The sequence below is a fragment of the Mustelus asterias genome, chromosome X (genome assembly GCF_964213995.1).
Source record: "Mustelus asterias chromosome X, sMusAst1.hap1.1, whole genome shotgun sequence".
NCBI lineage: Eukaryota > Metazoa > Chordata > Chondrichthyes > Carcharhiniformes > Triakidae > Mustelus > Mustelus asterias.
The window spans coordinates 8672401-8692743 of record NC_135834.1 but is presented as its reverse complement, the minus strand read 5'-3'; the positions used below and the strand labels follow the sequence as shown (position 1 = coordinate 8692743).

Sequence of the window (20343 nt, the reverse complement as noted above, 5' to 3'; positions counted from 1 at the left end):
TAGCGAGGGGGATCTGTGGGAAGGAACAGAAGTGAGTCAAAGAACAAAGAACAAAGAAAATTACAGCACAGGAACAGGCCCTTCGGCCCTCCAAGCCTGCACCGACCATGCTGTCCGACTGAACTAAAACCCCCTCTCCTTCCAGGGATCATATCCCTCTATTCCCATCCTATTCATGTATTTGTCAAGACACCTCTTAAAACTCACTGTCGTATCTGCTTCCGCTACCTTCCCCGGCAGCGAGTTCCAGGCACCCACCCCCTTCTGTGTAAAAAACTTGCCCCTTAAACCTGTGCCCCCTAGTAATTGACTCTTCCACCCTGGGTAAAAAGCTTCTGACTATCCACTCTGTCCATGCCCCTCATAATCTTGTAGACTTCTAGCAGGTCTCCCCTCAACCTCCGTCGCTCCAGTGAGAACAAACCAAGTTTCTCCAACCTCTCCTCATAGCTAACGCCCTCCATACCAGGCAACATCCTGGTAAATCTTTTCTGTACCCTCTCCAAAGCCTCCACATCCTTCTGGTAGTGTGGCAGCCAGAATTGAACACTATATTCCAAGTGCGGCCGAACTAAGGTTCTATAAAGCTGCAACATGACATGAGTCGCACATTGAAAAATCCGTGCTGGGTTCGGTGAATTTGCCGGGGAAAACTCGAATAACCATTGCCGCGCTGGTCAGTGCGGGGAAATGAATAATTGCCCGGATTGTGGCCCTTTGGTAGAGTTTATCGAATTTTGTATCTTCCAAATCAAAATCCATCACAGTCATAACTTTATTTTGCAAAGACAAATCAAAAACATGTTCCTCACACTGTTAATACATATTTCACCCGCCTAAAATAAATCCTTCTGGTCCACGTAACCCGGGGATCTGTTGCCAAATACCTGTTGATTGGACTTCATGGTCATTTTTAATGGTTATTGTTGTCCACAATGTGGTTGTCACAACACAGTTCAGGCAAACAAATGGCTCTCCTGATCACTGCTTCAATTGGGGTGACCCTAGACTGTTTGTCCTCAATGCCCTGGATGGCAAATCTTATTCCTGATTCCAATGGATCATCCGTGGCTTTGCACAAGCCTCCAGCGTCGCTGGGGCGAACAAGGCGTCAGGGATAGGGCGGGGGAGTGAGACAGGCTGGTTTGCTCCACGTGGAGAACTGACAGGGCCTTGACGGGCAGAGTGGCCTCTTTCTGTGCTGTGGGAGGCGATGGCCTAGTGGTATTATAACTAGACTATTCATCCAGAAATTTAGCTAATGCTCTGGGGACCCGGGTTCGAATCCCACCACGGCAGATGGTGAAATTTGAATTCAATTCAACAAAGAATCTCTGGAATTAAGTATCTACTGATGACCATGAAACCATTGTCGGAAAAACCCATCTGGTTCACTAATGCCCTTTAGGGAAGGAAATCTGCCGTCCTTACCCAGTTTGGCCTACATGTGACTCCAGAGCCACAGCAATGTGGTTGACTCTCAACTGCCCTCGGGCAACTAGGGATGGGCAATAAATGCTGACCCAGCCAGCGACGCCCATGTCCCACAAATGAATAAAAAAAACAGTTCTATGACTCTCTGAATAATCTGGCTTGTACCTCTATGGTGGCTGCTCCAAAAAAGTGAACTCAGGAAATTATAACTTTTATAGTCACTTTCAAGGCAATTTATAGAACCTTAGGGGCGGCACAGTGGCGCAGTGGTTAGTGCTGCTGCCTCACAGCGCCAGGGACCTGGGTTCACTGTCCTGGGTTCCGGCCTCGGGTCACTGTCTTGTGTGGAGTTTGCACATTCTCCCCATGTCTGTCTGGGTTTCCTCCGGGTGCTCCGGTTTCCTCCCACAGTCCAAAGATGTGTGGGTTAGGTTGATTGGCCGTGCTAAATTGACCCTAGTGTCAAGGGATTAGCGGAGTAAGTATGTAGGGTTACGGGGATAGGGCCTGGGTGGAATTGTGGCCGGTGCAGACCCGATGGGCCGAATGGCCTCCTTCTGCACTGTAGGGATTCTATGATCCTAAGGGGAGGCTGGATATAGCACTTGGGGTGAATGGGGTTAAAGGTTATGCGGAGAAAGCAGAATTGGGCTATTGAGTTGGATGATCAGCCGTGATCGTGATGAATGGCGGAACAGGCTCAAGGGGCCAAATGGCCTCCTCCTGCACTGTAGGGATTCTATGATTTTTACATCGCTGTGTACCTTAGGTTCTGGGTCAACGGCTGGCTTTTGTTCCGTTTTTTTTAAAGATGGTTACACAATCACGACAGCGTGGGATGTGAGTGATTGCGACACAAGACGTTTATGTTGATAGGTTTTGCTGATACAGCTCAGAAAGGCGAGGGATATCGGTGTTGTCAAAGGGGGAGGCAAAGGAAACATTATTGAGTGAGCCCAGTATGAACAAGCAAAGCTTCCTTCTCTCTGTTGCCGTCTTATCCCCAGCCTTGGTGCACCATCTTGAACCAATCCTTGCGTTCTCTCGGAGGACACCTGTGCTGAATGATCGTGGGACATGAACCGATAAGGATCTGGGTTGCAACTTCCCCCAAATTCATTTTCTAAGCTTGGGGCAGAGGAGAAGGAGATCCATTCTGCATCTAACTTTGAACGACATTCATACCAAAATGTCCCTTTCACCGATTCTGACGACCCTCACGTGACTAAGTTTACAGATTGACGAACAATTTAAACTGGAAGGGCTGGGCAGAAGTAAGTTTCATTCAAATTACGGGCGCCATGGCGCACTTACTCAGTCAGACCACAGAGATGCAGTCTAAAGGAAGATTGGCAAAAGGGTAGAAGACACAAACTCAATTTACATGAAGAATGGTCCGAAGAAAGTTCTTCACAAACCAAATGCAGTCCAATCCATCATGGAACCCTATCTCAGTCCATTCTCACCGTCTCCAAAGATGAATCAGAGGCATCCCTGCTTCTCGTGACTCATGAGGGAGACAAAGCATGGGTGGGATTCCCCCACCCACCACCCCTCCCCCCCCCCGACCCGTGTTCCACAGTGGTGGAGGTGGCCCACAATTAGCAAACAGCAGGATCTACCAATCATGCCACGGGTTTTCCTGTTGTTCGCACCCTCTATTGCTGGGGATCGCTGTCGGTAGGACCGGCACATCCCGCCAGAGGGAATTCCCGGAAAACTTTGGCCCGTGTGTGTCTGGCTTCCATAGCTAGCTTTTCCTTGGATCAGGTCATTTGGGGAGGCCTGGTGGTGTTATCGCCAGACGATTAATCCAGAAACTCAAGCGAATGTTCTGGGGACCCGGGTTCGAATACCGCCACGGCAGATGGTAGAATTTGAATTCAATAAAAAAATATCTGGAATTAAGAATCGACTGATGAAACCATTGTCGGAAAAAACCATCTGGTTCCTTAAGGGAAGGAAATCTGCCGTCCTTACCCGGTCTGGCCTACATGTGACTCCAGAGCCACAGCAATGTGGTTGACTCTCAGCTGCCCTCGGGCAACTAGGGATGGGCAATAAATGCTGGCCCAGCTAGCAACGTCCATGTCCAACCAATGGATTAAAAAAAATTAGTTTCTTCCCACAGACCACAGTGCGAGAGGTGCCATTCCATATCAAGTATGGCTGACCAGGAGGCTTTCCCACTCTTACAAGCTGCCATCATTGTATTTGGAAAGGTTTGCAGGTTATGAACGCACCTTCAAATCCTGGAGTGGGACTTGAATCCAGAGCTTCCGGCTCGAAGGCAAAGACACTGCGCCACAAGACCTTACTCCAACAATGAAGCAAGTTGCGATACCTCAAAGGATTGGCAACCATCAAGTTTAGTCACAAAACAAACTATTGTTACGAGTAAACTATGTACAGAGTGCAAGAAACGTGTGACTGACTACGTCGACTGCAGTCTCACGCTGATGGGGAAAGCTTGCACTCAGTTCTAGAATTCGCGCCCGATTGGCCAATCAGGTCACATGATCCCCCTCCGTGCCCCTAAAAGGGGCTTGCTACCACACAAAGCCCTACACAGCTCACCTGACCACACATCCTTCGCACAATCCTTATAAATCTTTTTCACAGTATATCCAGTACCTCTATGTCCTTGAAGTAATATGAAGACTAGAACTGTGCTCAGCACTCAGACTGAGGCCGAATCAGTTTGGGTGTGGCACGGTGGCACAGTGGTTAGCACTGCTGCCTCACAGTGCCAGGGAGCCGGGTTCGATTCCCAGCTTGGGTCACTGTCTGTGTGGAGTCTGCACATTCTCCCCGTGTCTGCGTGGGTTTCCTCCGGGTGCTCTGATTTCCTCCCACACTCCAAAGATGTGCAGGTTAGGTGGATTGGCCATGCTAAATTGCCCCTTAGTGTCCAAAGATGTGCGGGTTAGGTGGATTGGCCATGCTAAATTGCCCCTTAGTATCCAAAGGTGTGTGGGTTAGGTGGATTGGCCATGCTAAATTGCCTCTTAGTGTCCAAAGGTGTGCAGGTTAGGTGGATTGGCCATGCTAAATTGCCCCTTAGTATCCAAAGGTGTGCAGGTTAGGTGGATTGGCCATGCTAAATTGTCCCTTAGTGTCCAAAGATGTGCAGGTTAGGTGGATTAGCCATGTTAAATTACCCCTTAGTGTCCAAAGATGTGTAGGTTGGGTGGATTGGCCATGCTAAATTGCCCCTTAGTGTCCAAAGATGTGCAGGTTAGGTGGATTAGCCATGCTAAATTGTCCCTTAGTGTCCAAAGATGTGCAGGTTAGGTGGATTGGCCATGATAAATTGCCCCTTAGTGTCCAAAGATGTGCAGGTTAGGTGGATTAGCCATGGTAAATTGCCCCTTAGTGTCCAAAGATGTGCAGGTTAGGTGGATTAGCCATGGTAAATTGCCCATTAGTGTCCAAAGATGTGCAGGTTAGGTGGATTAGCCATGTTAAATTACCCCTTAGTGTCCAAAAATGTGTAGGTTAGGTGAATTGGCCATGCTAAATTGCCCATTAGAATCCAAAGATGTGCAGGTTAGGTGAATTGGCCATGGTAAATTGCCCCTTAGTGTCAGGGGGACTAGCTCGGGTAAATATGTGCTGTTATGGGGATAGGGCCTGGGTGGGATTGTGGTCGGTGCAGACTCGATGGGCCGAATGGCCTCCTTCTGCACTGTATGATTCTGTGATTAGAATATATGACAGACAACTTCCAGAGCGCAAGGAATACGGAGCCAGATTTTTTTTCAAAATCAGGAGATTTATAGTCATTCGAGGATGGTAATATGAATGTGAAAAACAGTCAATAATGCTTCTATTTTGTTACTTGCCAAATGAAGCTGGCTGGATACGGTGATTGATTTAAGGGTTCAGACAGAAATTCATTCGTTTTGTATCTGCACCTGTGACCCTCAAGCGAATCACCAAGAAAACCATTATCGAGCAATGGCATTCAAATGGAATAACCTTATTGCCAGGAACAACTGTACTATTAGCGAGAAATTCTGGGAATCATTCATGGCATCACTCTCCCCCCTGCCCAACATTGGACCTGATTTGTTAGCTTGTCCAACATCCAGTCCTGGATGAGCAGAAATTTCCTCCAAGTAAATATTGGGAAGATTATTGGCCGGGATATTCTGGCCACTATCTTCAATCCCCATTACAAACTCCATTCCCGAGCCATCAATTCCATTCCTCTCCCCCCACCACCCCCCACCCACCACTCTCGAAGGCTCAAGCACACTGTTTGCAACCTCAGCATCCTAGTCAGCCTCCAGCTGAGCTTTCAATCCTACCCCTGTACTCCTGGGGCGGTGATTTTATGAGAAAAATTCTAAGTGTCCGTCCAGTGTGAAAACAGGAGAGTTTCAGATCCGTTTTTTGGGTGAGTCTTTACTCCCAATCTTATGCACTTAGTGCATGACAAAATGGGCTGGACTGTTTATAGCTACTCGAGACAGTGGGCGGGGCTTAATTCACCAGCCAGCTTGAGGAGCTATTGCGCATGTGCAGACCTTTGTGTCTGCACATGCGCTATTGCAACAGCAGAGGCCTGACAGAGAGAGAGAGAGATCTGTCAGGCCTCAACTGTTGCAGCCAGCCTCAACCCAGCCTCCCACCCACTATCACGGGGGCCCGCGGCCGATCGTGAGCCCTGTACAGTTCAGAAATATCACCCCACCGCCACCCCGACTGATCATGCCACCCCCCGCCCCCCCACCAATCACCTGCAGAACAGCGGTGGGTCCCCTCTTGTCGGCCCCACCCCATGCAGGCCCCACAGTGTCATGGTGCCCGGTGGGCATTGCCAAGGTGCCAGGCTGGCAGTGCCAGGGTCTTTTATGCTTCCCTTTGCTCCTCCATTGGCGCAGCTGTCCAAGGCCCACCTCGCTTTCCTCCTTTACGTCTCTCCTTAAAACCTACATATCTGCCTAAGATTTTGGTCAACTGTCCGAACATCTCCTCATGTGACTGGGTGTCAAGTTTTGCTGGCCAATGCTTATGTAAAGTGACATGGGATGTTTCACCAAGAGGCTATATAAATGGCAGTTGTCATTGTGATTGGGTTTTCCTGCAATGTGCCAAATGCTTACTGGCATTCTGAATTTGCCTTGGTTACTTTGCAAGCTTCAAAGCATCAGCAGCCAAGATTACTGTATTTTCACAAGATCATGTGTGCATGGTTGCCTCCAAGTTGCATGTGTGACTGAACATTTCTGTGCTCTCTCCAACCCTCTTCACTCTTCAATTAACCAGCCTGCTCTGCGCTCATCCACCTCCTCTAGGTAAGACCATACGACCATAAGAGCAGAATTAGGCCACTCGGCCCATCGAGTCTGCTCCGCTATTCAATCATGGCTGATATTTTTCTCACCCTCATTCTCCTGCCTTTTCCCCATAACCCCTGATCCCCTTATCAATCAAGAACCTATCTATCTCTGTCTTAAAGACACTCAGTGACCCGGCCTCCTCTGTGGCAAAGAGTTCCACAGATTCACCGCTCTCTGGCTGAAGAAATTCCTCCTCATCTCTGTTTTAAAGGATCGTCCCTTTAGCCTGAGGTTGTGCCCTCTGGTTCTAAGAAGACATAGTAAGAAGTTTAACAACACCAGGTTAAAGTCCAACAGGTTTATTTGGTAGCAAAAGCCACACAAGCTTTCGGAGCTCCAAGCCCCTTCTTCAGGTGAGTGGGAATTCTGTTCACAAACAGAGCATATAAAGACACAGACTCAATTTACATGAATAATGGTTGGAATGCGAATACTTACAACTAGTCAAGTCTTTAAGAAACAAAACAATATGAGTGGAGAGAGCATCAAGACAGGCTAAAAAGATGTGTATTGTCTCCAGACAAGACAGCCAGTGAAACTCTGCAGGTCCACGCAACTGTGGGGGTTACAAATAGTGTGACATGAACCCAATATCCCGGTTGAGGCCGTCCTCGTGTGTGCGGAACTTGGCTATCAGTTTCTGCTCAGCGACTCTGCGCTGTCGTGTGTCGCGAAGGCCGCCTTGGAGAACGCTTACCCGAATATCAGAGGCCGAATGCCCGTGACCGCTGAAGTGCTCCCCAACAGGAAGAGAACAGTCTTGCCTGGTGATTGTCGAGCGGTGTTCATTCATCCGTTGTCGCAGCCTCTGCATAGTTTCCCCAATGTACCATGCCCCGGGACATCCTTTCTTGCAGCGTATCAGGTAGACAACGTTGGCCGAGTTGCAAGAGTATGTACCGTGTACCTGGTGGATGGTGTTCTCACGTGAGATGATGGCATCTGTGTCGATGATCCGGCACGTCTTGCAGAGGTTGCTGTGGCAGGGTTGTGTGGTGTCTTGGTCACTGTTCTCCTGAAGGCTGGGTAGTTTGCTGCGGACAATTGTCTGTTTGAGGTTGTGCGGTTGTTTGAAGGCAAGAAGTGGGGGTGTGGGGATGGCCTTGGCGAGATGTTCGTCTTCATCAATGACATGTTGAAGGCTCCGGAGGAGATGCCGTAGCTTCTCCGCTCCGGGGAAGTACTGGACAACGAAGGGTACTCTGTCCACGTGTCCCGTGTTTGTCTTCTGAGGAGGTCGGTGTGGTTTTTCGCTGTGGCGCGTTGGAACTGTTGATGAATGAGTCGAGCGCCATATCCTGTTCTTATGAGGGCATCTTTCAGCGTCTGGAGGTGTCTGTTGCGATCCTCCTCATCCGAGCAGATCCTGTGTATACGGAGGGCTTGTCCGTAGGGGATGTCCGTAGTGAATGCAAGCAGGCTTTTTCCGCTGAGGCTAGGGGAGAAAAAAACCAGAGGGCATGGGTTAAGGGTGAAAGGAGAAAAGTTTAAAGGGAATATTAGGGGGGGCTTCTTCACGCAGAGAGTGGTGGGAGTGTGGAATGAGCTGCCGGATAAAGTGGTAAATGCTTTTAACATTTAAGAAAAACTTGGACGAGTTCATGGATGAGAGGGGTGTGGAGGGATATGGTCCAAGTGCAGGTCAGTGGGACTAGGCATAAAATGGTTCGGCACAGACAAGAAGGGCCAAAAGGCCTGTTTCTGAGGTGTAATTTTCTATGGTTCTCTGGTTCTATGGCTTCTTTAACGTGTTTAGGGTGGAAGCTGGAGAAGTGGAGCATCGTGAGGTTATCCGTGGGCTTGCGGTACAGTGAGGTGCTGAGGTGACCGTCCTTAATGGAGATGCGTGTGTCCAAGAATGCAACCGATTCCGGAGAGTAGTCTATGGTGAGTCTGATGGTGGGATGGAACTTGTTGATGTCATCATAGAGTTGTTTCAGTGATTGTTCACCATGAGTCCAAAGGAAGAAAATGTCATCGATGTATCTAGTGTATAGCATCGGTTGAAGGTCCCATGCGGTGAAGAAGTCTTGTTCGAACCTGTGCATGAAGATGTTGGCATATTGAGGTGCGAATTTGGTCCCCATGGCTGTTCCGTGTGTCTGGATGAAGAACTGGTTGTTGAAGGTGAAGATATTGTGGTCCAGGATGAAGCGGATGAGATGTAAAATTGCATCTGGAAACTGGCAGTTGTTGGCGCTGAGCACTGAGGCCGTTGCAGCAATGCCATCGTCATGGGGGATGCTGGTGTAGAGTGCCGAGACATCCATTGTGACGAGGAGCGCTCCTGGTTCAACTGCTCCATGTGTGCCGAGTTTCTGTAGGAAGTCCGTCGTGTCGCAACAAAAGCTGGGGGTTCTTTGTACAATGGGTTTCAGGATGCCCTCGACATAGCCGGAGAGGTTCTCGCACAGGGTCCCATTGCCCGATACGATGGGACGGCCGGGTGTGTTTGCCTTGTGTATCTTCGGGAGGCAGTAGAGATCTCCAACGCGGGGAGTACGTGGGATGAGAGCACGGAGGGTGCTCTGAAGGTCCGGATCAAAGGTCTTGATCAGAGTGTTGAGTTGACAGGTGTGTTCTTTGGTCGGATCTGCAGGTAACTGTCTGTAGTGTTCCTTGTTGTTTAGTTGTCGGTACACTTCTTTGCAGTAATCCGTTCTGTTCAGTATGACGATGGCCCCTCCTTTGTCTGCTGGGTTGATGACAATGTTGCGGTTGGTCTTGAGAGCGTGGATGGTGTTACGTTGTGCTTGGGTGATGTTCGGGGCTGTCTTGTGAGTGCGGCTGATGAATTTGGTGTTGACGCACCTCCTGACGGCTTGGGCATACATGTCAAGTCGAGGGCAGTGGCCTTCCGGAGGAGTCCAATTCGACTCTTTCCTCTTCGGATGCACTGCGGATCTCTCTGTCGGCTGTTCCGGTTCATTAGCTGTCTCATTGTGTTCGTTGTTGGCCTCTTGAGGTTTGTGGAAGAACTCCCGCAGCCTCATTCGCCTGATGAATTCCTCCGTGTCTGCTGCGAGACTGATGGGGTCTATTTTGGTGGTGGGGCAAAAATTAAGCCCTCGGCTGAGAACTTCGATTTCATCTGGTTGAAGTGTGTAGTCGGACAAGTTGACAATGGACTTCCCTGCAGTGGTACTGTTTTCTACTGTGGTACCGGGGGAGGCTTGGTTGCTGCTGGTGGTGATGCCGAGTTTCTCAAGTTTCCTGTTCTTGGTGTGCATGTAGATGGTGTAGTTCCTTTGTCTCGTCTGCTTGGCAGAGTTTCGCAGCTGGTCTGCATCCTGAGTGCAAGTTGAGAATATGGATTCTATCTTGGTTTCCAGGCTGCGGCGTTTGCTGTAGAGTTGGTGTCTGAGGTATTTGAGGAGGGTGAGAGAGGTGCGACGGCAAAGTCTCTCAGCGTAGTCTGTGTTATAGGTTGACTTGAGTGGGTTCGTGATCCGTAGTCCTTTCGGTATTTTGTCTGCTTTCTTGCATCTTTGTAGAAACTTGATGTCTGTGTCGATATGCGCGATCTTCTTGGAGATCCTCTCCACTTGGAGCCGGCAGTTTGCGGTGTCGATGGTAGTCATGATGTGGAGATGCCGGCGTTGGACTGGGGTAAACACAGTAAGAAGTTTAACAACACCAGGTTAAAGTCCAACAGGTTTATTTGGTAGCAAAAGCCACACAAGCTTTCGGAGCTGCAAGCCCCTTCTTCAGGTGAGTGGGAATTCTGTTCACAAACAGAACTTATAAAGACACAGACTCAATTTACATGAATAATGGTTGGAATGCGAATACTTACAACGAATCCAGTCTTTAAGAAACAGAACAATGTGAGTGGAGAGAGCATCAAGACAGGCTAAAAAGATGTGTATTGTCTCCAGACAAGACAGCCAGTGAAACTCTGCAGGTCCACGCAACTGTGGGGGTTACAAATAGTGTGACATGAACCCAATATCCCGGTTGAGGCCGTCCTCGTGTGTGCGGAACTTGGCTATCAGTTTCTGCTCAGCGACTCTGCGCTGTCGTGTGTCGCGAAGGCCGCCTTGGAGAACGCTTACCCGAATATCAGAGGCCGAATGCCCGTGACCGCTGAAGTGCTCCCCAACAGGAAGAGAACAGTCTTGCCTGGTGATTGTCGAGCGGTGTTCATTCATCCGTTGTCGCAGCGTCTGCATAGTTTCCCCAATGTACCATGCCTCGGGACATCCTTTCTTGCAGCATATCAGGTAGACAACGTTGGCCGAGTTGCAAGAGTATGTACCGTGTACCTGGTGGATGGTGTTCTCACGTGAGATGATGGCATCTGTGTCGATGATCCGGCACGTCTTGCAGAGGTTGCTGTGGCAGGGTTGTGTGGTGTCATGGTCACTGTTCTCCTGAAGGCTGGGTAGTTTTCTGCAGACAATGGTCTGTTTGAGGTTGTGCGGTTGTTTGAAGGCAAGAAGTGGGGGTGTGGGGATGGCCTTGGCGAGATGTTCGTCTTCATCAATGACATGTTGAAGGCTCCGGAGGAGCCTGTCTTGATGCTCTCTCCACTCACATTGTTTTGTTTCTTAAAGACTTGATTAGTTGTAAGTATTCGCATTCCAACCATTATTCATGTAAATTGAGTTTGTGTCTTTATATGCTCTGTTTGTGAACAGAATTCCCACTCACCTGAAGAAGGGGCTTAGAGCTCCGAAAGCTTGTGTGGCTTTTGCTACCAAATAAACCTGTTGGACTTTAACCTGGTGTTGTTAAACTTCTTACTGTGTTTACCCCAGTCCAACGCCGGCATCTCCACATCATGACTAAGAAGACATCTCAGTTAAACATTTTCTATGTGCCTTTTGCAAGTCCAACCAACAACTCCAACCTCACCTGTCTTCCTTTAGTCCTTCATCTCGCGACATTCCTGCCTCTCACGACCTCCTCTCATTGTCCATCCTCGATGTGTGATGAGACTTCCTCGATGATACCGAATGTCTTCACCCTTTTAACGAACTCCCTCGAAGGCTGCTCCCTCTTTGCACCCACCTACCTCCGCTCAACCACGTTCCTTGTATGGCGGCACGGTGGCACAGTGGTTAGCACTGCTGCCTCATAGCGCCAGGGACCCGGGTTCGATTCCCGGCCTCCGGTCACTGTCTGGGTGGAGTTTGCACATTCTCCCCGTGCCTGCGTGGGTTTCTTCCGGGTGCCCCGATTTCCTCACACAGTCCAAAGATGTGCAGGTTAGGTGGATTGGCCATGCTAAATTGCCCCTTAGTGTCTAAAGATGTGCAAGTTAGGTGGATTGGCCATGCTAAATTGCCCCTTAGTGTCCAAAGATGTGCAGGTTTGGTGGATTGGCCATGCTAAATTGCCCCTTAGTGTCCAAACGATGTGCGAGTTAGATGGATTGGCCATGCTAAATTGCCCCTTAGTGTCCAAACGATGTGCGAGTTAGATGGATTGGCCATGCTAAATTGCCCCTTAGAGTCCAAAGATGTGCAGGTTAGGTGGATTGGCCATGCTAAATTGCCCCTTAGTGTCAGGGGGACGAGCTAGGGTAAATGCATGGGGTTATGGGGATAGGGCCTGGGTGGGATTGTGGTCGGAGTAGACTCGATGGGCCGAATGGCCTCCTTCTGCACTGTCGGGATTCTGCAAACCGATTTGGATATTATTACATTTTTGGAAAGCTCTCCCTTCTTTCTGTGGATCTTGGGTTCATGTCAGACGAAATGTAATCCCTACCATTTGACCTGGGCTTGCAAAATCCTACAAACTGTCCTGGCTTGAGACAATTCACACCTCTTTAACCTGTGATTATCCCTCTCTCCACTCACACTGTCTGTAAAGACTTGACTATCTGTAAAGACTCACATTCCAACCATTATCTTGCAATTGTGTCTCTGTCTAGAAATGCCGTGTTTGTGAACCTACCTCTCCACTCACCTGGTGAAGGAGCAGCGCTCCGAAAGCTCGTGATTCCAAATAAACCTGTTGGACTTTAACCTGGTGTTGTGAGACTTCTTCCAGTGCCCACCCCAATCCAACGCTGGCATCTCCACATCATAGTTCGTTCTGTTGCCCGTAGGTTCCCGTTGATACAAAATGGGCAGGGATTCTGCAAGGACAATGTCTGCCCAGAATTCTGGTCTTCATCCCCATTCTCACCATTCAGGAGAACGCAGTGAAAGTTGGGGTTCATAGAACCCCTACTGTGCAGCAGGAGGCCATTCAGCCCATCGAGTCTGCACTGACCACAATCCCAACTAGGCCCTCTCCCCATAACCCCACACATTTAACCTGCTCATCCCCCTGATGCTAGGGGCAATTTAGCATGGCCATTCCACCTAACCTTCACATCTTTGGGCACTAAGGGGCAATTTAGCATGGCCAATCCACCTAACATGCACATCTTTGGACACTAAGCGGCAATTTAGCATGGCCAATCCACCTAACTTGCACATCTTTGGACACTAAGGGGCAATTTAGCATGGCCAATCCACCTAACCCGCACATCTTTGAACACTAAGGGGCAATTTAGCATGGCCAATCCACCGAACTTGCACATCTTTGGACACTAAGGGGCAATTTAGCATGGCCAATCCACCTAACCTTCACATCTTTGGACACTAAGGGGCAATTTAGCATGGCCAATCCACCTAACCTGCACATCTTTGGACTGTGGGAGGAAACCGGAGCACCCGGAGGAAACCCACGCAGACACGGGGAGAATGTGCAAATTCCACAAAGACAGTGACCCGAGGCCAGACTTGAACCCGAGTCCCTGGCGCTGTGAGGCGGCAGTGCTAACCACTGTGCCACCGTGCCGGGTTGATGCCTCAGTCTGGACAGTTGGGGGACACATTCTCCTGGTGCCACACTGCCCGATTGTCTCTCAGCCTCATTCTTTCTCCCTTTCTGTTCCAATCTCTGTGACTGTCGCACAAGTTGTGTTTCTGTCGCATCTGCAACGCTTCTCACTTGGTCTCTCTCTCTCTTGCACTTTGACGCCTCACATTTTCTTCAATGTTTCTGACTCATTACCCTTTGAGTTTGTTTCTTTTTCCTTTCGGCACTTAGGCTCAAAACGACTGATGGTAAGTTTTAGCGGACACTCTCAACTTATTTATAACAGATGGTTGAGTGCTTCAACTGAAATAGTGAGAGAGGAATGTCAGAGAATTAAATTGTGTGCAATCCACAGCACAGAAACAGACTTTTCAGCCCAACTGGTCCACGCCAATAACTCTACTTCTCCTGAGCCTTCTCACACCCCTCTTCATCCAACCCAAGCAGCATTCCATTCCCCCGCCCCTTGTGTTTACCTAACTTCCTCTTAAATACATCCACACTATTCACCTCAAAGCCACCCCCACATAGAATCACGGAATCCCTCCAGGGCAGAAGGAGGCCATTCAGCCCATCGAGCCTGCACCGACAACAATCCCACCCAGGCCGTATCCCCGTAATCCCACGTATTTACCCTACTAATCCCCCTAACACTAAGGGGCAATTTAGCATGGCCAATTCACCTAACCCACACATCTTTGGACACTAAGGGGCAACTTAGCATGGCCAATCCAACTAACCTACATATCTTTGAACACTAAGGAACAATTTAGCAGGGCCAATCCACCTAACCAGCACATCTTTGGACACTAAGGGACAATTTAGCATGGCCAATCCACCTAACCTGCACATCTTTGGACACTAAAGGGCAATTTAGCATAGCCAATCCACCTAACCTGCCCATCTTTGGACACTAAGGGGCAATTTAGCATGGCCAATCCACCTAACCTGCCCATCTTTGGACACTAAGGGGCAATTCTGCAAGGCCAATCCCCCTAACCTACACACCTTTTGTACACTAAGGGGCAATTTAGCATGGCCAATCCACCTATCCTACACATCTTTGGACACTAAGGGGCAATTTAGCATGGCCAATCCACCTAACCTGCACATCTTTGGACAATAAGGGGCAATTTAGCATGGCCAATCCACCTAACCAGCACATCTTTGGACACTAAGGGACAATTTAGCATGGTCGATCCACCTAACCTGCACATCTTTGGACACTAAGAGACAATTTAGCATGGCCAATCCACCTAGCCTGCAGATCTTTGGACACTAAGGGGCAATTTAGCATGGCCAATCCACCTAACCCGCACGTCTTTGGACACTATGGGGCAATTTAGCATGGCCAATCCCCCTAACCTACACATCTTTTGTACACGAAGGGACAATTTAGCATGGCCAATCCACCTAACCTACACATCCTTGGACACTAAGGGGCAATTTAGCATGGCCAATCCACCTAACCTACATATCTTTGGAGTGTGGGAGGAAACCGGAGCACCCGGAGGAAACACACGCAGACACGGGGAGAATGTGCAGACTCCACACAGATGGTGACCCAAGCGGGGAATTGAACCCGGATCCCTGGCGCTGTGACGCAGCAGTGCTAACCACTGTGCCACCGTGTTCCACGGTAGCATGTCCCACATTCAAAACTTTCTCTGCAAAAAGAGGTTTCTCTTTAATTCCCTACTGAATTTATGAGTGACTATCTTAACGCCGGCTTTTACCCAGCAAATGACAACATTTACATCTCCCCTCTCGAACCGTTTCATAATTTTAGCACCTTCATCAGGTTGCACCTCAGTCTTCTCTTTTTCTTATGAGACTTCTCGGCTGTCCAGCCCTTCCTGATGGATGTGTCCTCTCAGTTTTGGTACCAGCCTCGTAAATCACCTCTTGCAAATTCTCTAATGTCTTTTGGCAATGCAGAAAGCAGAACTGCTCACAGCACTCCAGGTATGTCCTGTACAGGCTGAGAATAACTTCCCTCCTTTTGGGATTCTAGATAGGTTATAGTCATCCTCACCCATGGTTGAATTGAATGACAGAACAGATTGGAGTGACTGAATGGCCTCCTCCTGTTCCTGAGTTTAGAGGCAGGGTGGTAGCACATTAAGGCCCTGATTTTACCGGTACGGCATTCCCCGTTGGCCTTGGGCACGATCTTACGAGACTTGTGCGTCCGTGCTGGTAAAATCAAGGCCTAAGTGTTTCCCAGCTACTGTTGGCCAGGATAATTTTTCGCCTTATTCTCTTGGATTTTGTGCAGCTTTGACCTTTTGAATTTGTGGCACAGCTTTTCCCTCTTTGAGAGTCCAGTCACAATCGTCAGAGGCACCCAGCGTGTGTGCATCGAGCGGGCGCGGAGGCTGGGAAAAGATCGGGATTTTCCACTCCCGTCGTGGCCTCTTTTGCGGTGGCGGCTCGCTGTGGGATCTTCCAGTCCCGCCGATGTCGATGTCATTTTGCGTGGATCGAACATCCCGGAAGCCGCCACGGGGGGAGGGGGTGGCGGGGGGGGGGGGGGGGGGAGGGGCGGGTCACCTTCGACGGGACAGGAATATCCAGACGATGGGAAGGGCTGGAAAACCCAGCCGCACACGTGTGTTCTACGTGGCAGGAGGGGGGCGGGCGCAGTGCAGGGAGCACAGGCATGATGGGAAAAGCAGGCAAAAAGCCCAGATGGAGGAGGATTGATGAGCTTAATGGCTTTCTGTTACTCTTGAAGCGACTGTTCTTACATGCCGGGTTTGAGTGGAACGGTGAGTGTTTAACTGTCTAATCTTGCAAGTTTACGGCGGTTTTCCTTCAAACGTTGCTTCCAGGACATTATCAACATAAAACGTAATTCCAACTATTAGAATTGAATTAAAAGCAAATTACTGCGGATGCTGGAATCTGAAACCAAAACAGAAAATGCTGGAAAACTCTCAGCAGGTCTGACAGCATCTGTGGGGAGAGAATAGAGCCAACATTTCGAGTCTGGATGACCCTTTGTCAGAGCTGAATTAGAATTTAATTGCCGTTTATCTGACAAGAAAGAATGTGCAAGGGTTATGGGGAGAAGGCGAGGGAGTGGCACAGATATTGACGGGCTGAATGGCCTCCGGCTGTGCTGTATCCATTCGGTGGGTTCATTGGGTTGCATTTGTTAATATGTGCAAGTTTCCTGACTGCTAACTTTCTCCTCTGTGTTTAGGTGATGCCCCATATTGCACCCCGGAACAGTATAAAGAGTGCGCTGACCCAGCCCTAGGTAAGGACCTTCTTGTGTTTTATTAAGCTATTTCCAAGCTCACCGGAGCGGTTGGTATTAGGTTATTTGCCGGGTTCCTTTGCCTAACTGAACCAGAGATACTCTGGCGAAGAAAGCAAGTTTCCCTTGAAAATCGGGCAGAAAGGAAGGAGTTTTAAACCACGTGCTGGTGGCCAAATGCTCAGCCGCGCAGTTCCTTTCTTTTTGAGCTCTCAGTAACTAATCTTGGTCTGAGGGTACCCAGGTTGGCATTTGTTGAGGAGCTGGGAGCGCCACTTGGGCGTGAGCTGCGCGCGTCACTCGTACTGGCACCCGCAACCCAGCAGACAATAAGAAGCAGCAGCAAAAACCGGCTGCGTGTCGGAAAAAAAGAATGTTAGACACATTCAACAGATTCCGTCAGGGGGAAAAGACAGCCTCGTGTTTCAGTCAGGGGAGCACTGGGAATGGTCGAAAAGTTCCGACCTGAACACCAACCCATTCTTCTCCTTGGGCTGCCAACCAAGCTGCTGCTTTTCTTTTGCTGAGGGGACACATGTTAAAAAAGTGGGGTGGGAGGTTTAGGGGGGATGTGAGGAAAAACTTTTTTACCCAGAGGGTGGTGAGGGTGTGGAATGCGCTGCCTGGGAGGGTGGTGGAGGCGGGATGCCTCACATCCTTTAAAAAGTACCTGGATGAGTACTTGGCACGTCAGAACATTCAAGGCTGGTAAGTGGGATGAGGTGGGTAGGGTCAGGGCCTTTCATGCATTGGTGCGGATTCGATGGGCCGATGGGGCCTCTTCTGCACCGTGGTATTCTGTGATTCTGATACCTCAAGGCCTGGTTAATCTGGTTGATATTTTTAGTCAATAAAATGTTGCTCTGTGGGCCTATTCATGTTTTAGTCCCCAGCGATGTGCTTGAGAGTGAGTTGGTGACAGGGGAGCTAACCTTCAAACGCGAACGGTGAGAAATCTTGAATAACTTCAGTCAGAATTTGACTTGCAATTGGGAGGAGGATGCTAACTTGCTGCAAGTTGACATTTCGCCATGGGGTGTTTGGGGACCAGTTACAATGCTAAAGGCCTTGGTCAAATCCAGATACTTGGCTAATTAAAACTCTTGAGCTTCAGCGTCGAATGGCATGCTATGGTTTGACTGCCCTGGCCCACAATGAATGTTCAAATCGCTGATGTCCTTAGGGCTGCCAACTCTGCTTGCATGTAATCCTGGAGGTTTCATCACGTGACCTTTCCATCTCCAGCTGCCCCACCCCCACACTTCCGCCATTGGTCATGTGACACCTCCACCCTCACAACTCTTTGCCTTCCCAAACCAATTAGAAAGCATTACCTGATTAGAATCCCTACAGTGCAGAAAGAGGCCATTTTGCCCATCGAGTCTGCACTGACCACCCAGGCCCGATCCTGCAACCCCTGCTAGTCCCCCTGACGGGAAGGGGCAATTTAGCATGGCCAGTCCACCTAACCTACACATCTTTGGACACTAAGGGACAATTTAGCATGGCCAATCCACCTAACCTACACATCTTTGGACACTAAGGGACAATTTAGCATGGCCAGTCCACCTAACCTACACATCTTTGGACACTAAGGGACAATTTAGCATGGCCAATCCACCTAACCTACACATCTTTGGACACTAAGGGACAATTTAGCATGGCCAATCCACCTAACCCACAGATCTTTGGACACTAAGGGGCAATTTAACATGGCCAATCCACCTAACCTGCACATCTTTGGACACTAAGGGGCAATTTAGCATGGCCAATCCACCTAACTTGCACACCTTTGGACACTAAGGGGCAATTTAGCATGGCCAATCCACCTAACCTGCACATCTTTGGACACTAAGGGGCAATTTAGCATGGCCAATCCACCTGACCTGCACATAAGGGGCAATTTAGCATGGCCAATCCACCTAACCTACACATCTTTGGACACTAAGGGACAATTTAGCATGGCCAGTCCACCTAACCTACACATCTTTGGACACTAAGGGACAATTTAGCATGGCCAATCCACCTAACCTACACATCTTTGGACACTAAGGGACAATTTAGCATGGCCAATCCACCTAACCCACAGATCTTTGGACACTAAGGGGCAATTTAGCATGGCCAATCCACCTAACCTGCACATCTTTGGACACTAAGGGACAATTTAGCATGGCCAATCCACCTAACCCACACATCTTTGGACACTAAGAGGCAATTTAGCATGGCCAATCCACCTAACCTGCACATCTTTGGACACTAAGGTGCAATTTAGCATGGCCAATCCACCTGACCTGCACATAAGGGGCAGTTTAGCATGGCCAATTCACCTAACCCGCACATCTTTGGACACTAAGAGGCAATTTAGCATGGCCAATCCACCTAACCTACACATCTTTCGGACTGTGGGAGGAAACCAGAGCACCCGGAGGAAACCCACGCAGACACGGGGAGAACGTGCAAACTCTACACAGACAGTGACCCAAGCCGGGAATCGAACCCGGGTCCCTGGCGCTGCGAGGCAGCAGTGCTAACCACTGTGCCACCGTGCTACCCCATGATTCATAACCATCAGTCTCATCCTGCCACCAATATTTCTTATCTTCAGTGAACAAAAGAACATTTTTAAAAAACGTTTTTTTTGAGGATTTGTCTCCCAAATGTTGTTCGCAGACCCGGAGATGAATCTGTAATTCCAGGTGACAATCAGGGAAAAACAAGATGTCCTCCCATTAATATCAATAGTCTTCCAGTAACCTAGTCGCTTTGGACTGGATTAGGCCAAGATGGTTTCGCCTCAATCCAATACTGTTGACCAATCTTGTGCAAAATAAAATGGACTGGCCCTCACATGGCTGGGTGGCTGCAGAGAACGCCTTTTTCCCACAAGCCTTTGGAACAGCGTGACACCTCCCACGGTCGGGCGACCCGTCACATCATGGCGGCTGCGCGATGGGGCAAAAGAACCTCAGGGTGACTGACTCATGGCTCCCAGGCCGGCCTGCCCACCATGCCCATGCACCCTGGCGCTTTGCCTCTCCATCTCCGGGTATCTTGGAAACATGCTGCCAACTGGGCTTGCCAAACCCGTGCAACGCAAATCTGCCAACCACGACAGCACAAGAATTCACAGTCCACCTCGTCCCTCACTTGTTCGTTTGACTTTGTGTTTTCCGTTGAGAAATTTGTGGAACTTCCGCTGTTTTATTTCTTTTGCATGATAAAAATGCAGTAGCCCCCCCCCCCCCCCCGCTGCCCCTCTTTTGCCACCCACCCGCCATCCACAGCTCACAGTTTCAAGGCAAGAAAGGTTGGTTCAAAGCTCTGTACCATGTTGTCTCGAATGCTGTACTGACTTGTTTCTCTTGTTCCTCGTCATAAGGTCAGGCGGGACACGGAGCCTTCACCAGGTGCCAGTGCTGCCGAAGCACCTGTGCTGGAGTGTGGTGCCCAAGCCAAAGGTGCCCCCCTCGGTTTGGG

General features: G+C 49.4%; 1 protein-coding gene across 4 annotated transcripts in view; it reads left to right on the top strand.

The window, feature by feature from the left end:
• LOC144481903 (acid-sensing ion channel 1-like) overlaps nucleotides 1–20343 on the top strand; it is a 1161333-nt gene that overhangs the window by 1068012 nt on the left and 72978 nt on the right. For all 4 annotated transcript variants that reach the window (XM_078201068.1, XM_078201069.1, XM_078201066.1 and 1 more), the window contains one exon: nucleotides 16810–16866. In XM_078201068.1, the coding sequence (XP_078057194.1) occupies nucleotides 16810–16866 (57 nt within the window). The remainder of the gene's footprint in view (nucleotides 1–16809; nucleotides 16867–20343) is intronic.